The sequence below is a fragment of the Sebastes umbrosus genome, chromosome 1 (assembly GCF_015220745.1).
Source record: "Sebastes umbrosus isolate fSebUmb1 chromosome 1, fSebUmb1.pri, whole genome shotgun sequence".
Taxonomy (NCBI): Eukaryota; Metazoa; Chordata; class Actinopteri; order Perciformes; family Sebastidae; genus Sebastes; species Sebastes umbrosus.
The window spans coordinates 41,116,986-41,137,340 of record NC_051269.1 but is presented as its reverse complement, the minus strand read 5'-3'; the positions used below and the strand labels follow the sequence as shown (position 1 = coordinate 41,137,340).

Sequence of the window (20,355 nt, the reverse complement as noted above, 5' to 3'; positions counted from 1 at the left end):
CTTTTGTTTAATTCTCCCTTTTATTTATTCATATATTTATTTTTATTAATTTTTAAATGTATTTATTTAATTTTGTATTTATCTGTTATTTATCTTATATTTATTTATGCATTTATTTTTACACGATTTGCATTTCCCCCCTTATTTATTCCCCAAACCTTTTTTTTCTATATTCTTTTCTTTTTCTGAAGCTGAACTGTCACATTTTATCAGTTAATTAATGACTACATTCATTTTTTATATTATTTTGCCACATTTAATAATATATTATTTACTTATTGAGTCATTTATTTATTTATTTTGTATCATATTTTTTTTTTTATTTTGTCAGGTTCCTTCCTCCATAATAATCCAGTTACGCAGCATTACTTGGATTAAAGTAATATAATTGCTGGTTTGGAATTAGTAATCCACATTACACATTTCATTACTGGGAAAAGTAATAATATTACAGTAACGTGTTACTGCCCAACACTGATTATATTGCTTTATAACTATGTATATAATGCATTATAGACATGGGCGTCATCGAAAGTGTTACCTAACTGTCTATTTTGAAGGCAGTATACTATACTAGTTATAGAAAAAAAGTCCACCACCACCTCCTCGATCAGCTGTATCAGAATGTGTCATCTTCTTCTAGAAGTGTGGAAGCTTTAATGAACAGGATGGAGAATGTGGGTGGGGAAAGTGAATCATGTCTGCATGTGAAGTAGGAGGTTTGTGGGTGAAGAGAAACTTTCCCTTCAATGAGTAAAGGTTAATAACCAGGTGAGGTAGCAGAGGGGTTCACTACAAGAAGAAACAGAGACATATGAGTAAAACCTTTAGTGAGGTCCTCTCTGACTGTAGTCCTCTCTCCTGTAGGTGCCCTGCCCGTCTCCAACCCGGGCAGCTACGTTGAGACCCGGCCCCCTCCCTCCTCGGGCCACATCAAGAGACCCATGAACGCCTTCATGGTGTGGGCCAAAGACGAGCGCCGCAGGATCCTGCAGGCCTTCCCCGACATGCACAACTCCTCCATCAGCAAGATCTTGGGTGAGCCTTTAGCGCTGGGTCGCTGGGTCGGGTGGGTTTCACTCTGTGCCTCTACATCTGAGACACCTGCTGGTCCCACCACACACACGCACACGCACACGCGCGCACGCACGCACGCACGCACGCACGCACGCACGCACGCACACACACACACACACACACACTGGCCTGAATCCCTTTCCTTGGACCAAACATTTACATTCCTTTCTATTGTGGAGAGCTTGTTGTCGGGAGCAACCACCCTTCAGACAGACATGAGGACGTGACTACAAACATGCGGATTATGCACAGTCATATAAACCCTTAATCTACAGGAAGGAGTCCTAAAACCCAGAAATGAGTTTGCATTTTAGAACTTCAGGTTCCTTCATCTGGAAGTTTTTTTAGTTAGATGCCTGAAATAAGGTCTGTAGTTTAACACAAGCTGAAGAAATTTCAACGTTTTGTTCTACGACGTAAAATATGATAATAAATAATGAATTTTGAAGCCGTTATGTTTCTTTATAAAAGGCGGTTCTCATTACAAAGGAGCGCAAAAACTAACATTGCTAATTCTTCCTGCCTGCCCTGTCCACGCCAAACAGATAGAGCCAGAGCAACACGACCTCCTCTCCCCGCCAAATAGATAGCGCCAGAGCAACACAACCTCCTCTCCACGCCAAACAGATAGAGCCAGAGCAACACGACCTCCTCTCCACGCCAAATAGAAAGCGCCAGAGCAACATGACTTCCTTTCCACGCCAAATAGATAGCGCCAGAGCAACATTACTTCCTCTCCACGCCAAATATATAGAGACAGAGCAACACAACCTCCTCTCCACGCCAAATAGATAGCGTCAGAGCAACACGACCTCCTCTCCAAGCCAAACAGATAGAGCCAGAGCAGCACAACCTCCTCTCCACACCAAATAGATAGCGCCAGAGCAACACAACCTCCTCTCCACACCAAATAGATAGCGCCAGAGCAACATGACTTCCTCTCCACGCCAAATAGATAGCGCCAGAGCAACATGACTTCCTCTCCACGCCAAATAGATAGAGCCAGAGCAACACAACCTCCTCTCAACGCCAAACAGGTAGAGCCGGGTGAGGTAGAGGTCACCCCATCTGCCATGTTTGTTTACGCTAAAGTCACGTTTGATCACGAGAGATTTTGCGGGATTTGCTGTTTTTTTTGTCGGGACTCATGAATGAATCTCTTGCTCTATAGGAGCAAGACTGTTAAATTTAACATAACGTTGTTATGTGTGGCGTCTCCCACATTTTCAACATCTGTTAGGATTTGAAAAATCTAGTATAGTGAGGTCCAGCCTCAAGACTAAAGCTAACACAAAAATCCCAGTCAAAACGAAATAAACGTTTTAAGGACGCTCTCTTCCTAACCCGACTTCTGTGACTGAACTCTTTCCATTGTGCTGTTGTGTCTTTGTCTTCAGGCTCCAGGTGGAAGGGCATGTCCAACCAGGAGAAGCAGCCATACTACGAAGAGCAGGCGAGGCTGAGCAGGCAGCATCTGGAGCGCTACCCAGACTACAAGTACAAACCGCGGCCCAAACGGACCTGCATTGTGGAGGGACGAAGGCTGAGGGTGGGCGAGTACAAGGCCATGATGAAGAACCGCCGGCAGGAGCAGCGAGCGACCTACACGCACAGGTAGAAACCCGACGCACTCGCACGCAGAGACCAGCGTGATAGCGAGCGAGACAGAGTTTGTCCCTGGTAGACAATTCAGTCCATTGCGTTTTTCTGTGCACCTCCACACACTGCAGACAATGCCTGCAGCTCTCAAAGCTCGTCTTTTATTCTTGAAGACACAAACAAAAGTGGAGTATTGATACCGCAGCTGGGCTGTTTTTCAGTCTGTCCTCGACGATGAATAGCGTCCCTCGCCATTGTTCCCTCTAACTCCTCCAACTAGTTAAGCTGGAGGAGTTGGAGGTTGGAGCTGTTAACAGCGGTTGGTCTTGAGTGTTTTTTCTGTTTCGCTGTTGTTTTTCTTTGCCACATCTTTTTCTCTTTGAGTCTCTTTTCAGAGATAAAATGTCAATATCAGAATATCACGATGGCCTTACACTTTATGATCACTTTATTCAAACCACATTTCTTCAGAGTTTAAGGTCTTTACCACCAGCAGCTTTTGTTTCAACTGTTTCAACTGTTGTTTTTGTCATGAATACTTTTAATACACGAATATTACCTGCAAAAAAGTGGCATACTTTTTTATTTCGGAATGAGATTGTTTTCTTCTGAACTTTCGCACCACAACCATACACCGATCAGCCATGACATGATGACCACCTGCATAATATTGAGTAGGTCCCCCTTTTGTCGCCAAAACAGCCCTGACCCGTGGAGGCATGGACGCCAGTAGACCTCTGAAGGTGTGCTGTGGTATCTGGCACCAAGCCGTCAGTAGCAGATCCTTTAAGTCCTGTATAAGTTGCGAGGTGGGGCCTTCGTGGATCGGACTTGTTTGTCCAGCACATCCCACAGATGCTCCATTGGATCGAGATCTAGAGAACTTGGAGGCCGAGTCAACACCTTTAACTCGTTGCCATCCACATGATGTAAAAGAAAACGTGACTCATCAGACCGGGCCACCTTCTTCCATTGCTCCGTGGTCCAGTTCTGATGCTCACGTGCTCATTGTAGGCGCTTTTGGCGGTGGACACGGGTCAGCGGGGGCACCCTGACCGGTCTGCGGCTACGAAACTGCTCCTCATTGTGTTCTGACACCTTTCTATCAGAACCAGCATTAACTTTGTCAGCAGTTTGAGCTCCAGTAGCTCTTCTATTGGATCGGACACCACGGGCCAGCCTTCGCTCCCAACGTGCATCAATGAGCCTCGGGTCTGACCCTGTCACCGGTTCACCGGTTTTCTTCCTGACCACTGCAGACCGGGAACATCCCACAAGAGCTGCAGTTCAGGAGATGCTCTGACCCAGTCGTCTAGCCGTCACAATCTGGCCCTCAAAGTCAAAGTCGCTCACATCCTTACGCTGGCCCATTTTTTCTGCTTCCAACACAAAGTTCAAAATGTTCACTTGCTGTCTAATATATCCCCCCCACTGCCAGGAGCCATGGTAACCAGATAATCAATGTTATTCCCTTCACCTGTCAGTGGTCTTAATGTTATGGCTGATCAGTGTAGCCATCAACCAATCACGTTGTGCCTATATTTATGAAACATGGAGGCTCCGTAGTCCGAACCAAGACGGCAAACTCTGTGCATTCCAATACCCATACTACTATACTATTTAGTATACCAGAAAATTATTTAGTATGTCCCAATACATAGTATGTCAAATGCAGCATGCCAAAAATACCAGGATGTCCTCCTACATCCAGCATTCTTTTCTGGCTATTCTGACCCACAATCTTCTGAATACTTCCTGATAACCAGTGTGTGCTGTACACCTGTATCACCTCCATCATATGAAAGGTCAATGTCAATAACTGATGCTTCAATAGAAAACAGATTGAAGTTGATTCGTCCTCCGGTCTCATCGTCACTTCCCGTCTTTTTCCAGTCAAACGGAGCCGCAGCAGATCCACTACTCCCACGGCGACGGCCAGTACCCGGGCGGCGGCGTCGGCTCGGTCTCGGTGGCGACCATGCCCTTTCACCCGGCGCTGCTGGAGCACTACCTGCCGCAGGTCCCGCCCACGCTGCGTCGGGTGGAGGACCAGGCCACGCCCACCTCTGTACCCGTCAGAGAGAGAGAGAGGGAACGAGAGAGGGAACGAGAGAGGGAACGAGAGAGGGAACGAGAGAGGGAGCGCCCTCCTCCGTACAGCGAGGGAGAGGAGAGTGACGGGGGAGAGAGGAGCGAGGGGGAACTGGTGCTGCTGACGGACTGAACGGGGAGGGGTGGAGGAAAGGAAAGGAAAATAGAGGTGAGGGATGAGAGGGAAGCCGAGCTCCTTCATAGACACGTCATCAGCTGCTTTGTTTTAGAATTCATACTGAAGGTTTATCGTTTAATCCCTTCTTGTTTTCCTCCCATGTTGACTTTTGTTGACCACCTCATTGGAGGAGAGCTTCAGTAGTATCCATGTGTTCACCTGTTGGAAGGCTCTCTGTGGTTGAAGCAACAGGCCAGTGATGGAGCTGCATGTTATCAGTATGTCAGTACTGCCCCCTCCTGGTAAACGCTGCTTATAACTCAATGGAAAGGAGGAGGGGAGTTGAGAGGCTGTTGCTAATTTATTACATGTAACCAATTTAAGTCAGATTGTCTGGATACACAGTCTAATTCAAAATTGATCTTGAGGAAAGATTAAGGAGAAAGAATGGAGGTTTATTATTGAAATTCAGAGCAGCAGAGGCTGAGATGTCCTGACTTTTAGTCCCCAGTGTGCTCCAAAAACACTGGATCCTACACTTCCCATAATGCAACTGTTACATTAGAACCTTCCCTTCCTGGTAAATTTCAAACTTCATACCACCATTTTCTAACTCGGGCTTTATATCAAAGAACGTATATCGCCAAGAAGTGAAAGTCAGATGTTCGTTCCATTGCAACGTCGGCGCCCAGCAGCACAGCTACTCCTCCACCATTTTGGACTGAAAGCGACTACCGGACGCCAGTAAAACGTCCGCCTAAAAAATGCCGTACAAAAGTAAAACAAAATTTCTATTTTATTGTCATATTCTACCGAAATAACCTGTGTTGAACAATAAAATATTATAAATATAATAAGCGTTTTCAGTCCAAAATAGTGGCAGCGGCTGTCGTCAAACAAACACCGGAGTTTCCTCTCTTTGCTTTTAGTCCCCAGTATGGTTCACTGGATCCTACACTTCCCATAATGCAACTTCACACCATGTTACATTAAAACCTTCCCTTCCTGTTAAATGTTGTTTCAAACTTGTATCGGCAAGAAGTGAAAGTCAGTTGTTCGTTCCATCGCAACGTCGGCGCCCAGCAGCAGAGCTACTCCTCTGCCATTTTGGACTGAAATCGACCACTGGACGCCAGTAAAACGTCCACCTAATAAGTGCCGTACAAAAGTAAAACAAAATTTCTATTTTATTGTCATATTCTACCAAAATAACCTGTGTTGAACAATAAAATATTATAAATATAATAAGCGTTTTCAGTCCTAAATGGCGGTTGTCGTCAAACAAACACCGGAGTTTCCTCTCTTTGCTTCTATACGGGATCCTACACTTCCCATAATGCAACTTCACACAGTGTTACATTAGAATCTCCCCTTCCTGGTAAATATTGTCTCAAACTTCATACCGTCATTTTCCAACTCTGGCTTTATATCAAAGAACGTATATCACCAAGAAGTGAGAGTCAGTTGTTCGTTCCATCGCAACGTCGGCGCCCAGCAGCAGAGCTACGCTTCTGCCATTTTGGACTGAAAGCGACTACCGGACGCCAGTAAAACGTCCACCTAAAAAGTGCCGTACAAAAGTATTTCTATTCTATTGTCGTATTCTACCAATTTACAAGTTTACAATCAGCCAATGACATCATCTTCAAGAAGCTGCATCCCAGATCATGTACAGTAAATTAACGACCCTCCTCTTCGTCGTCCTCCCTCATCACCCTGTTTCAGTTGAGCTGTGCTGTGTTATGCTGTATTCGTGTGTCTATCCTCTCCGTAGCACGGTGGGTTGACCTCAGCCTTACCTGTTGTTTTTTTTATACCTCTGTGTTTGCTTCTTTGAGTGTTAATTGATTGTCGTGTTGAGCATCTCCTTTCTGTGTATCCAAATGTCAGCTGTTATTTTTTATTTTATTTTTTGCTGCTTTTGAGACGCAGCCTCCCGCAAACATCCACATACAGAAATCATCATTTTCTTCTGGAATTAGTTTCATATTTAAACGCTGAAAGTAAAACTACATGCCATTTCTTTTTATTGCAGTGACAGATCAATTGGCCCGTTTATTAGAAGCTCCATCTGACTAAACTGTTGTCTTCTTATTTCATCTTTTATTTCCCTGTTCCATAGACAGACATCCAACAAATCAATCACATGTCACATGGGAGCAGAAGCTGTTGTTTTATTGTCAGGATGTCCTCTCTCTAATACTGTGGTGGCTACTACAGAGACGGAGACAATGGTCAGTTAGTGGTTATATGAGGTGTTGACGGTGCTACCCAAAGTGAAAGAGATGGAAAAACAAAAGGTTTGGGTGACTGAACCACTGGTCAACTTCATGAGAACACAGAAACCAAAATCATCCGGTACGTCGACGGCTACGGTGCTCCGCACTAATAATTTAGCTTGCTTGAGTCCTAAAACCCGGAAATGAGTTAGCATTTTAGCACTTCCTGTTCCCTCGTTTGGAAGTCAATGGGTTTTTAGTTAGATGCCTGAAATAAGGTCTGTGGTTAAAACAAGCTGAAGAGATTTTAACGTTTTGTTCTACAACATAAAATACATCAATAATTAAATTTCTAGGAGGAGTTAGTTAAAGTATAGTGCCTGGAAATGGTAAAATTCAATTAAAAATGGCCGACTTCCTGTTGGGTTTACGGTATACCTCCAAGAGGCTTTTTTGTACGTCTCAACATGTTACATGTACCTGCCAAATTTCATACTTCTAGGTGAAACCACAACGAGGGGCTCAAATTTATCAATTTTTTTTAGGGGGCGCTATCGAGCCATTTTGTCACATCCGAAGAAATGATCCCAGAAAATATCACATTTTTCACCAGTCCTGATACATGTGCCAAATTTGTTCAGTGTCCGAGCACCTCTAGCTCCTCAAAAATGTGATTACTTTGCGTAAATAATAATAATAATAATAATAATAAACAAAGCATTACAATAGGGCCTCGCCGACCTTTGGTCAGTGCTCGGGCCCAAAATAGCCCACTCATTAATTTTGAAACCTTTACGTGTCTTATAAAAGGCGGTTGCTAACAAGAGGCTAAATGAGACTACTGAACGTCATCACGCCGACTCGTTCTCCTTTACAGCCTCGTTGTGTTATAGTTTGTTTATAGCCTAACGTTAGCTTTTTACTTCTGGCAATAGCATTCACGCATCAAAAATCATAATAGTGGTGTTCATTAGTGGACATTATCTTGCTGAACAAAACGTGTAAAGTATCATAAACGTTTGTTTACCACAGAGCTTATTTTTCTGCAATAATCCCAAACCCAATGGAACAATCCCGTTGGCTTTTTGTCGAGGGAACCAGGGCGATGCTATCTTCCTGGTTGGCCAACAAAAATATCCCTGGAGCACTCGATGCATAACCTCAACCATCTCGCAAAATTTGCGGCAAATCTGCGGCATTTTTCAGTCCGTAATAATCCATTTAGTCGTATATTGTTTTTTACCTCATCATTTTATAACATGTCTGAGGAAAAGCATGTTGTGTACACGACTTCCCGTGTTCTAAACACAAACTCACGAGTTTCATTTGAAGGCACCAAAGGTCTCATGGTGGTACACCGGAAGGAGCGGGGCTCAGCTTCTCTATACCAAGTGAAGGTGAAGTTTTGGAGGCTGTGTGCATCCCAAAAATCACCGTCAGCGGATGAATATGAGGTTGCATTAAATAAAATAGTGCCAAACCTGTTACCTTTGGCTAGCACTTGTGAGCACATGGATAGTTTTGGCGTCTTTGTTCTCATCACTCAATAACCACACTGACCAACAGGACAATTTAACACAAACTTAAATAAACACCGGGGTCAATCCACTTGGAGCTAACCGCAAGGATGACAAATCAAAATGTGGGGAAAAGACACATTTCAGGCGTCGGGGGTCCGGGGGGTCGGGGCTCATCCTTTCCAATCAGGGCTGTGTAGAGTAAAGATGCTGGCTTTTTGTGCACAGAGACGGATATCAGAGGAAAACAATGTTTATCTTATTTTAGCGGAGACACGCTGAGGGAGGAGTCACCTGTCGTTACCCCTGCTGATGTAAATATAGAAAGAGACTTTATTTTGTTTATAAGAGCCTGTGTAATTTAAAGGTGTACGTTTCTTTATGTTTTCAGAGTTTTGTGTTGTTGTTGTTTTTTTTTCTTGAAAGACAATAAATTGGTTGTGCTAATTGTGTCTGGTATGTTTTTTTTTTCAATGTGTGTGTGTGTTGGAGACGGGGTTGTGTGGATCTCTCCCCAACAGGTGGTTCAGTAATTACTTCAGGTCTCCCAGAGGTCGTTCCCACGGTAACACACCACCTCAGTTCATCCCTGCATCACACATTATATCAACACGACAGCGTTTTCTTCCCCCTTTTTCTCTCAGCTGGTGAATTAACATCTCATGTAAACTGATTAATCACATGGGGGGAAAGTCTCAGTAAATCAAAATGTAATATTTGTTATCTTAACTCTTTAACTTTGAAACGTGTTGTCAAGCACGGCTGTAACTCATGACACTATTACAGCTGCTCTCACTCCACCAGTATGACGGCTCTGGATCTGACTCACCTGTAATGGATCACAGCTGTGGTGAGTGTGATCAGGTACACCTGTCTGCCTGTGGTGATGCTTGAACTTTTCATCTAGTGCAATCATCAGGTCAAATTGTGGCGGTACTGAGTTCCCCAGACTTTAGTTGTTCAGTCAGAAGACTGAAAAACAGTTCCCATCCACATAATAATATAAAATAAAATGCCTTCTTAATAATAATAATGAACAAATGCCTCTTCAATAATGAACAAATGCCTCTATATTAACAAACAATTAAGGAAACTGAAATATTGGTTTGTGTTTTTCCTTTTACCCTCCTTTAAAGTTTTCCCAAATAAAATACACTAAAAGAAATGGGTATAAAGGGTTTCATTGAAAATCAACAAATGAATAGAATACAAAAATACAGCCTGCAGGCGTTAGGCTATTGTAAGGCAAGCCAGATCGTTGCACAAATAGTACCTAAACGTCCCAGTGCAGGTAACCCAATTGGTTGGCACTTAACTTGTTTCCCCCAACTAGGAGAGTCAACACTCTCAACAAACAAAACACAAAGATCACAGAATCCCAAAAGGGCCCAAAACAGACCAGAGTTTCTGATAAAGCTGATAACACATGTTGCATTGAGTGAAGGAGAGATCAGAATGACACTGGGTGTGCAGTTTCCCTCCTCTTTTAAGCCCTACAGAAAGGGCGTCGTTACACCCTGATTGGCCAAGAGGGGAATGCACCAAGCTGCTCTCAACTATCATTTAAGAGCCAGTCCCCACACCCTGCGCAACAGGTGAACTGAATAACCCTCTAATCACTCAGCAACTCAACCAAAAAAACACCAGGGAAAAGGAAACAACAGCAAGCACCAGAGAATTGGCAGCTGCCACACTCCCTCCCCCATATAATAAACACCGCCTCCAAGGTGTTTTACACACATCCTTTAGACAGTTATTTACCTTTAATACAATGTCACAAAAAAAACATAAATTCATCCTCATCACTAGTGTCACTGTCCAGAAAAATGCGCATGACCGCCTCTCTCTCCTGAGCCTCCACTTCAACAGAGGTTGGGCGACACTCCTTCAAATCACACACATTAACCACCCTTAGATCCTTTCCGGTGTCCTCACGCACAATCCTGTAATTCACAGGGCCTACCTGCTCAACAATGCGGTACGGACCAATCCATCGTGGGGCCAGTTTAGCTGTGTAATTTTTGGCAGCCTTGGAGACGGGATGGGCTTTCATCCAGACCCTATCCTTCATTTCATATGTGACATGTCGCCTGTTTTTGTTGTAGGTATGAGCCTGTTTCCTTTTTGCCTGTGCCAGATTGGACTCTACCAGAGCTTGGACATTTTTCAGCGCACGTGGGACCTGAGAAGAGGGCTCAAAAGCTCTGGCAAAAGGTCCCTTCAAAGATCCTCTAAGCAGCAACTCAGCTGGGGAAAAGCCGGTGGCTTCATTGACTGCGGAGTTCAGGGCAAAACGCAACTCCGGTATGAAACGATCCCAACTCTTATGCTTCTCTCCAACATACGATATCATGCTTTTTAGTGAGCGGTTAATACGCTCAGTCATGTTAGTCTGTGGATGATAGGCAGTTGTGAGTTTATGGACAACCCCCCAGCTATCACACAACTCTTTGAAAACCTCTGATGTGAACTGAGGTCCCCGATCTGATAAGACATGTTTTGGGACACCCCAACATGTAAAGATGTCCTTCCGCAGACATTTGCTGATTGTGGAAGCAGTAGCATTACGTAAAGGAAACAACTCAACCCAACGACTATAATAATCTACCACAACAAGTAATTGGGTGTTTCCCAGGGAACTACGAGGCAGAGGGCCCATGAGGTCCAAACCAAGCATTTCCCATGGCTCCGTTACCTTTGTCTGCTGGAGCAAGCCAGCAGGCTTCCTGGACTCAGGTTTATATTTCTGACAAATAGTACAAGATCTTACATATTCTGCGACATCTGTCCATATTTTCGGCCAGTATGCAACTTCACGAATCCTTTGCTGGGTCTTATATCGTCCAAAATGACCACTCAAAGGGTTATCGTGGTATGCATGCAAGACGACTGGACGAAGTGACTGTGGAACATATACCTGGTATAGGTCACCACGGTCAAGATGTTTGGTTTTCCTGTAAACCGTATCCTCCAAAATGACAAAACCGGAGTCTGCTTCACCGCCAGGTTTGTCATCAGTGAGCAGTGCCTGATATATTTTCTGGATGTCTGGATCACTCCTCTGGGCTTTCCAGACATCTTCATCAGTCAGAGGAAAAGGTACAAACTTCTCATCCCGTGCCAGGGAACGAGCGTACAATGCAAGGGAGGCCGGACCAGTGGCCCGCGACAGAGCATCCGGTGCGTTGTTCAACTTACCCTTACGATATTCAATCGTAAAAGAAAATTCCTGCAGACGCAGTGCCCAGCGTATAAGCCTGGAGCTAGCTTTATTGGTGTTAAAGACCCACAACAACGAAGAGTGGTCAGTGACAACAACGAAAGGTTTCCCTTCCAGATAGTGTCTCCATTTCTCCAGACTCCACACCACAGCCAGACATTCCCGTTCTGTCGTGGAGTAATTTTGCTCTGACCTTGTTAGAGAGCGGCTGCCATAAGCGATAACCTCTTCTCTAGAGGAAGTGTTCGATCTCTGAGCCAAAACTGCCCCTAGACCCGTAGAACTTGCATCGGTGTAGACGACAAATGTGTTACACATATCAGGGTGACCAAGGACAGGAGGAGAGGTCAGATGGTCTTTAAGACATTGAAATGCCTTCTGACACTCCTCTGACCACTTAAACACGACTCCTTTCTTTTTCAGCGCATTCAGGGGCTCCGCAATCATTGAAAAGTTAGGGACATAACGGTGGTACCATCCAGCCAGACCCAAAAACCTTTGAACTTCCTTGAGGTTTCTAGGCACAGGGTAGTCACAAAGTGCTTCTGTCTTTGCTGGATCTGCCTGCACTCCCTCCTTGCTCACTACATGACCCAGGAATTTAAGCTCGGGACAACAGAAGTGGCATTTCTTAATATTGAGTGTAAGGCCAGCCTGCTGGAGGCAATCAAACACTCGCTGGACGTCATGAAAGTGATTCTGGACGTCTTTGGAATAGATTATGATGTCATCCAAGTACACCATACAGCACTCTCCTAGGCAGCTCCTCAGCACTTGAGTCATTAGCCTTTGGAAGGTAGTTGGAGCTCCCTTCAAGCCGAAAGGCATAACCCGAAAATGGAATAATCCAAAACATGTGACGAATGCCGTGAGGTACTGGCTTTCCGGGTCCATTTCTACCTGCCAATAACCACTGTTGAGATCTAAGGTGGTGAACACAGCTGAACTTGCCAGAGATTCAAGTATCTCAGAAATCGTTGGTAGAGGATAGGCATCTCCCTCGCTACGTTCATTAACACGGCGGAGATCAACACAAAATCGGGGTGTTCCACCATCTTTTCTAGGCACCACTACAATCGGGGATGCCCATGGTGAATGGGAAGGTACAATGATACCCTGTTGAAGCATCTCTTCGATCTGCTCCTTAACCATCTTCCGCTTTTGTAGGGGTAATCGATAGGGGCGCTGGGTAACCACAACATCACTGTTTAATTTGATTTTATGTTTCAGCACAGAGGTACGGCCTAAAGTGGTGGTGCAGACCCGCGGGTTGTTTAGCAAGAGTTGGTACAATTTCTCAGCCTCCCTCCCTGTTAAACCACTGTCTGCAACAGCAGTATGGAGCAGACTGGGTAAGTCATCACCTTTAGGAATACAAGCTAGGTTACACCAGTCATCACTAACGGCAGGCAAGAGCGGTAATGTAGGTGGTAAGGTAGTATACAAAGCAACACTGCTCACACTCAGAACACCCCAACCATCGCTAGGGCACAGGGCAGGCTGGAAAGGGAAAACCCTGGTGGTGTCATCACCAGCAAAAGAGTATACCTTGTCCCGGACGTTGACCTGGAGCCCACTCATGCTCATAAAATCTAAACCAAGAACTAATGGATACACCAACACATCTGCATCCAGTACTGCGGTAGGTACGAACCAACTGTTACCATGCATGCTGAACTCCAGCACTTTACATCCAATAGGATTTGCTTGCTGGCCATTCGCAAGATACATTGGTCCACCCTGCCATGATACAAGGGACTCATTGGGGCCTTTGATCTTATTCCACAGACTCACATGCAATAAAGTGTAAGTAGCACCTGTGTCCACAAGCGCTTTCCCATGACGCCGACGTACCGTGATGGGCACAACCAACTGTTTTAGACTAGTGGGCGGGTGAGATGGAGATCCCACCACACTAGTAGACTTTTGCTTCTGGCAGTTCTTGGCTGCAGGCTGACTAGCAACAGTAGCCATGGAACCTTTTTTACTGGACGCTGAAGTCTGTTTTGACTGACTTTTGCTGTCTACTGTATTTTGAGCTACCTGGGAAGACATGAAACTGAGGGCAGAACCCTGGTGCATGCTCACCATGGCAACGCCAACACAAAACCATTTCAGGTCTCTTTATAACCTTCTTTTCAGTTGTACCATTAGCTTTGTGAGATTCGTTCAGAGTTCTCCTGTACCTTTTCTGGTTTTCATAATCTACTTCTATTTGACTCCCAGTGCGGATCATCTCATCTATGGAGGTAACCCGACCACGGAGCTGACATGCCAGAAAGGGATTCATAGCCTTCAATATTCTTTTTAAAATCTCATCATCTGTGGCCGAAGAGTGCCAACGTTTGATAAGTGCTTGAAAGGAGAAAACAAAGTCTCGTAGTGACTCATTTCTTCCTTGCACCCTGGTTCGAATCTGTTCTTCCAGAACATCAACATAGTCCTCGGGAAGAAAAGATGATAGGAAAGCTCTCTGAAATTCCTCCCATGAATGGATTTTCTCCCTAACAGTCTCCCACCAATCACGTGCAGAACCATGCAATACACTTCTCATGGTCGCTAGGATCTCACCATGGGTAAGTGGTTTCAGAGACAGGAAGTCACTGCATCTTTGCAAATACACCAAAGGATCTTTCTCATCCTGAGGCCCGCCATAGCAAGGGAAAAACATCTTAATTGGAAGTTTGCCATCAGTCACTCTACAACCATCATCCTGGAAAATTTCACCCTTAGGAGCAGCAGCTCCTGAGCAATCTGAAGGAACTCCCACAGGTGCAGAGGTAGGCAACAAAACCACATTTTTAACAACTGGAGAAACAGGATATGTGTGTGCTTGAGACGAAACTGCAACAGGTGTGACTGCTTCTTTAAGGACCCATTCCTCTCGCTTATGTATTGAATTGACCTGAGAATTGAGTGCACACTGTTGACGCACAAGAGACTCAAGGGTAGCCTGCACTGAACCCATCTGCTGTTGCAATGTACGCACCTCGGTCACCAGAAGTTGTACATCCTTGTTTTCAGTGACCGCGGATGTAATGGAGGTCATCAAGTTTTGACGGTCAGTAATCAGGGACTCTTGGAACTCAGACTGTGTTTGTTGTGCATTCCACTGAATGGCATTTATGCACTTTGAACCAAAATCCCTTACTTCTGCGAGCAAATGGTTACTTGCTTTCTCCACCACATTTGTTATGAGAGTAGTACACATTTTTAGAGCTTTATCGATGGGTATGCCCTTTGAAATGTTTGACAGCCACTCACGCTGCCAATCCACTGTATTTTTAAACACAAGTTTCATCGACTCTACAGCATTAGCAAAAATGACTAAATCCGAATCTGAGTGTTCCTGGGTGGGAGGAGCTACAGGAACTGGGGATGAAGGCGGAAGTAATAAGCCCTCTAAAGCCAAAAGAGGATGAGTGTCCACAGACAATTGTGGTTCTACTGGAGCATCTACCCATCCTTCTTCATCATCATCATCATCATCATCATCATCATCATCATCATCCCGTAAGTGCACCTCCTGCCCAACTACAGGCATATCCAAGCTAACATTTAGAGAAAGCTCGGATTCCAATTCCGCAAGCGACGGTTCAAATGCGGTCATTGTAATGTCTGGATCTTCCCAAGACATGATGGATAGTCACTAGTAATTATTTGGACTAATAGTCAAGCCACACTCCAAATACACATTTCAGAAATATACACTCAAATACACTTGCTAAATAGATATCAGAAGATGGGACACAAAACTAAATCTCTTTATTGAAAGATTATGCTTTGTGTTACGGGTCCCTTCGTGGTTGCCAATTATGTGGCGGTACTGAGTTCCCCAGACTTTAGTTGTTCAGTCAGAAGACTGAAAAACAGTTCCCATCCACATAATAATATAAAATAAAATGCCTTCTTAATAATAATAATGAACAAATGCCTCTTCAATAATGAACAAATGCCTCTATATTAACAAACAATTAAGGAAACTGAAATATTGGTTTGTGTTTTTCCTTTTACCCTCCTTTAAAGTTTTCCCAAATAAAATACACTAAAAGAAATGGGTATAAAGGGTTTCATTGAAAATCAACAAACGAATAGAATACAAAAATACAGCCTGCAGGCGTTAGGCTATTGTAAGGCAAGCCAGATCGTTGCACAAATAGTACCTAAACGTCCCAGTGCAGGTAACCCAATTGGTTGGCACTTAACTTGTTTCCCCAACTAGGAGAGTCAACACTCTCAACAAACAAAACACAAAGATCACAGAATCCCAAAAGGGCCCAAAACAGACCAGAGTTTCTGATAAAGCTGATAACACATGTTGCATTGAGTGAAGGAGAGATCAGAATGACACTGGGTGTGCAGTTTCCCTCCTCTTTTAAGCCCTACAGAAAGGGCGTCGTTACACCCTGATTGGCCAAGAGGGGAATGCACCAAGCTGCTCTCAACTATCATTTAAGAGCCAGTCCCCACACCCTGCGCAACAGGTGAACTGAATAACCCTCTAATCACTCAGCAACTCAACCAAAAAAACACCAGGGAAAAGGAAACAACAGCAAGCACCAGAGAATTGGCAGCTGCCACAAAATTTAAATTTGTTCGCTCTCGTTTCTTCCAACTGAGGAACTAAATTAGGATCTGTGATGACCGAGGCTGAGATGGAGATGATTATTCATGCTTTTATTTCTTCCCGTTTAGATTATTGTAATTGTTTGTTTTGATGTGATTTTAGCTCGTCAGCCCTTCGCTCGTCATCGCTACTCTTAATTTTGACTTGATGTATTATTTTTATTAATGTATAGCACTTTGTGATTTTGTATCTGTGAAAGGTGCTATACAAATAAACTTGATTTACTTACTTATGGATGGGTGGGTCAAAAAACACAGGACTTTCACCCAGGAGAACGGTGTTCTTGTCATGTGTGAAACCACAAGACAAAGTTGATTTATTTGTCACATAACACGTGGTGTGAGAGGGAGGGAGAGGGAGTAGAACACGACAGATGTCGGAGATGCCGAGGATGTTAGGAGTCATCACCATACAGGATGTTTCCTCCTTCCTTCCTTCCTTCTTTCCTCCTGTTGAGGTCAAGGCAGCCGGTCAGCTGGCACTCAGACACAAACAGGAGGTCAAAACAAGAAAAGTGTTTTTGTAGTTTTATGGATTCCCACAAGTTTTGAGACCAATCAAAAGACCACAGACAATTTTTGTTTTATTATTTTATACATTTTAATGGAAATATTTACTGACAACTGTTAAATAATTCTTCTTGCCACTCCTACAGAGGTGCGAAGGATCACTGTACAGTAAGCTTTTCACAGTATTTCTTACAGTATTTACATCCTCCGTCTCCGCTGACGCTGGCAGCGCCTCCTTTAGCAGTGGATGAGTACATTTACAAAGTCACGTCTGCAAAGCTAAAACGCCGGCTCCCTTTACGCAGCGCTTTACAAGCAAATTTACAAAAAAGTAATTCATCAGCATACAAAGGAAAAAACAAAAATAATAGTCAGTTATCTGTACAGTGTTTCTTAAAATTAAGTTAGTACATTCAAACACACAAAAATAGTTAATCTCAAATGAACTGCAATGCAAACCCTCTGAAGCCAACCATTTTGGTATGATTAGAAGAACAGGAAAAGGTTGTGAAATGTGATGTTAGATTCACTCAATAAATAAACCCTGTTTAAAACTGGCCTAACATAAAGAGAGGGAAGTCTTTGACGGCGAGCACGGAGCGGGAAATTCAGACAGTCGTCTGGGAGGTCGCCACAAAAACAGATCAAATGTACGTATTGGTCTTTAAACAGGGATCGTTTTCAGCTTCTCGTTTGGCTCATAGTCACCTTACCCATCGTGTAATTTCTCACCTTGCCCAGTGTGTCATATCATGAGAATCGTCAACAAATTATTCGTAGTGACGAGTAATGTTTACAAGAAATGTAAATGACTCAAAAGCATGAAAATGATGCTTTTAGCATCTATACTTCTCGTGTCTGTAGAGCCACAACTTCTGCAACAAAAACGTCAAACTTGATTGTAAGAGCAGTCGACTGTGCAAAACTTTTACCCAACTTTTTTTGGCAAACAAAATCAGTAACAACTAAAGTCCGTATTTTTTGTCCAAAAGTGTTGCACGTTTAAAAATAAATATGACCTCAAGTTGTGTCAAACTTTTGTCCGTCATCAAAGTGTTCGGAATAGGTTCGATTTCTGTGTTTTTTTCACATCCGTCACGCGCCCTAAGAGGGTTATTTGACCACTCAGAGCCACCGTCTGGCGTGCAAACGTCATCATCCAAAATGGCATCTGATGAACTGATCCACTTCGTCTCCCGGCACAAAGATCTTTACGTTAAAGAAATACAAGAAAACAGAGATGCGTAATTTAAAGATAGATTGTGGAAGAACATCTTGGAATCCAGGATGGTTGCAAACCAAAAGGATGGAGGAAAGATTAGACGGTAGTGATTGTGCTCTTCTAAACGCAATACGATTTTTATTGGATGACGGATTCAAAATATGCAAACGAAAAATACGGACTTGGTGTGCGAAGGCCTTAAGACGAGTAGGAAGAAAGATACGTCATAGGTCTCTTTAAAAGGTGCTAAATGCCAGATTTCTGTTGCCTCCACACGGCTCTCAACATGGCAACAGCTGAGTTGGTGGCTCGCAGCTAACAGCACTAAAAGTGAAACAGCAGCAACAGTGCTGACAGAGCTAACAGTGCTAATCTTCCACAACAGCGCCGTTGGTCGGTCGGGACGGCGTTATCAACTTTAACCAGAAAACACACTGGACTAAACTATTTCAGTAACACCGAGAAGATTTTGGTGCCGAACCTTTTGATGCCGTACGACACGGTGGGTAAGGTGACAAACGGGCCAAACAGCTGCTAATATTAGCACACGCAAGTTCTAAGGAGAACCTCAGTTCAGGTTGGAATGTGTTTTTCAGTTTAGCTTCATCACTGACTGCTAGGAGTGTTAGATTTCATTTCAAATCAACTTTTCTCCTCTAAAATCCCAGACTGTGTCAACAGACGAGGGTCGGTGTCATTCTGTGCAAATGGCCTTTTTTTTTTTTTTATCCCGGCTGAATTCCTCCCGGGGGTTTTAGGATTGTGCGTTCAAGCAGCAAGCTCACTAATTTGGCCTTTGTCTGCAAATGTGCTAAGCAGATTACTCCACTATTAGTCCCCTAAAATAAGGACCTCTTGATTATCCTCAAATGAAAAATGCACGAGTGATGTGAGAGATTTGAGCTTCAAGACAATCTCGCTGCTTTTTTGCTCCCAAATATATATCTAGTACCTCTTTCACTAATAACTCTTAAACCCTAAAATGAGTTGTATTCACATTCAGACGGCTCTGATCATCAAGTCTAAAGGATAAGAACCAGACACATCTCAAATATAGATGTGGTCCCTCTTGAAAACATTCCTCAGGTTAACTGGCCTGACTGGAAACCATTAAACATCAGTTAGTGTGTGTTGTGTGCTGGTCTGAAGGGCTGCTGCTCACTTGGTAAATTATTAAACCGATCGGTTACACGAGACCTGAAGAGGAGGACAAAGGTCAGGGCTCGGTGTCTCCCCCTGCTGGGTGTCCTGAAGAGTGGGTGGGTGACACAGAGAACACCTTTACTGACGCCCGGCGGGAATGAAGCTGAGCTTCAGAAGAAGATCTGAAGCTCAGCTGTTGCGTTTTATCAGTCATGACTCATCAGATCAGTGATTGCATCAATGAGTGACTCATGTGCTCAAGTTCATTATGAATTGAAAAGTTTACAAGTCTCCCACTCTACTACTCGACAGTCGGAGCAAGTGACGTAGTATTAATGGCGTGAGAGTTTGTTCAGGGCGGGAGAGCGGGAGGGCGGGAGGGATGGTGGTGGACGGGTCAAACAAACACAGGACTTTGACTCAGGGGGCCGGCGTTCGGTCTCGCGTGAAACCAAAAGTTGAGGAGTTATTTTTTTTTACTGACAATGTTATGTCACACGACGTTATATCTGTAGCTTAAGTTACGTAACAGACGCACTTATTTTAACTAGGGCTGTCTAAACGTAAATTCCTTTTAACGCCACTAATTTCTTTAACGCAACTTTCGATTTTAGGTTGTAGAGGGCTCAGTTTGAAAGCTACAGGGAAGATACTAGTATCATATGAAACTAGAAAACCTGATGAATGTCATACTAGCTTGTTGTGAAGGAGACTAAATAACGCTCCAAACCTGGGCTAAAATTTGGTGAGGAAAAACTGTCCCCTCTGAGTGAGCTGTTGTTGTCTGTTGGGCTGCAGTTTGCCATGTTATGATGTGAGCATATTGTTTTATGCTAAATGCAGTACCTGTGAGGGTTTCTGGATAATATCTGTCATTGTTTTGTGTTAATTGATTTACAATAATAAATATATACATACATTTTCATCCCATGTTGATAAGAGTATTAAATACTTGACAAATCTCCCTTTAAGGAACATTTTGAACAGATAAAAAAATGTGAGATTAATGGCGA

At 43.7% G+C, this 20,355-nt stretch overlaps 1 protein-coding gene across 5 annotated transcripts in view; it reads left to right on the top strand.

Moving 5' to 3' along the window:
- LOC119487504 (transcription factor SOX-13-like) overlaps positions 1 to 9,068 on the top strand; it is a 54,304-nt gene extending 45,236 nt beyond the window's left edge. For 4 of the 5 annotated variants that reach the window (XM_037768472.1, XM_037768481.1, XM_037768456.1 and 1 more), the window contains 4 exons: positions 868 to 1,038; positions 2,475 to 2,691; positions 4,570 to 4,767; positions 4,804 to 9,068. In XM_037768472.1, coding sequence (XP_037624400.1) covers positions 868 to 1,038; positions 2,475 to 2,691; positions 4,570 to 4,767; positions 4,804 to 4,900 — 683 coding nt within the window. In that variant the 3' untranslated portion in view covers positions 4,901 to 9,068. Of the gene's footprint in view, positions 1 to 867; positions 1,039 to 2,474; positions 2,692 to 4,569 lie in introns of all 5 variants that reach the window. The other variant, XM_037768463.1, reaches the window with a different exon arrangement.
- The last annotated feature ends 11,287 nt before the right edge of the window (positions 9,069 to 20,355 follow it).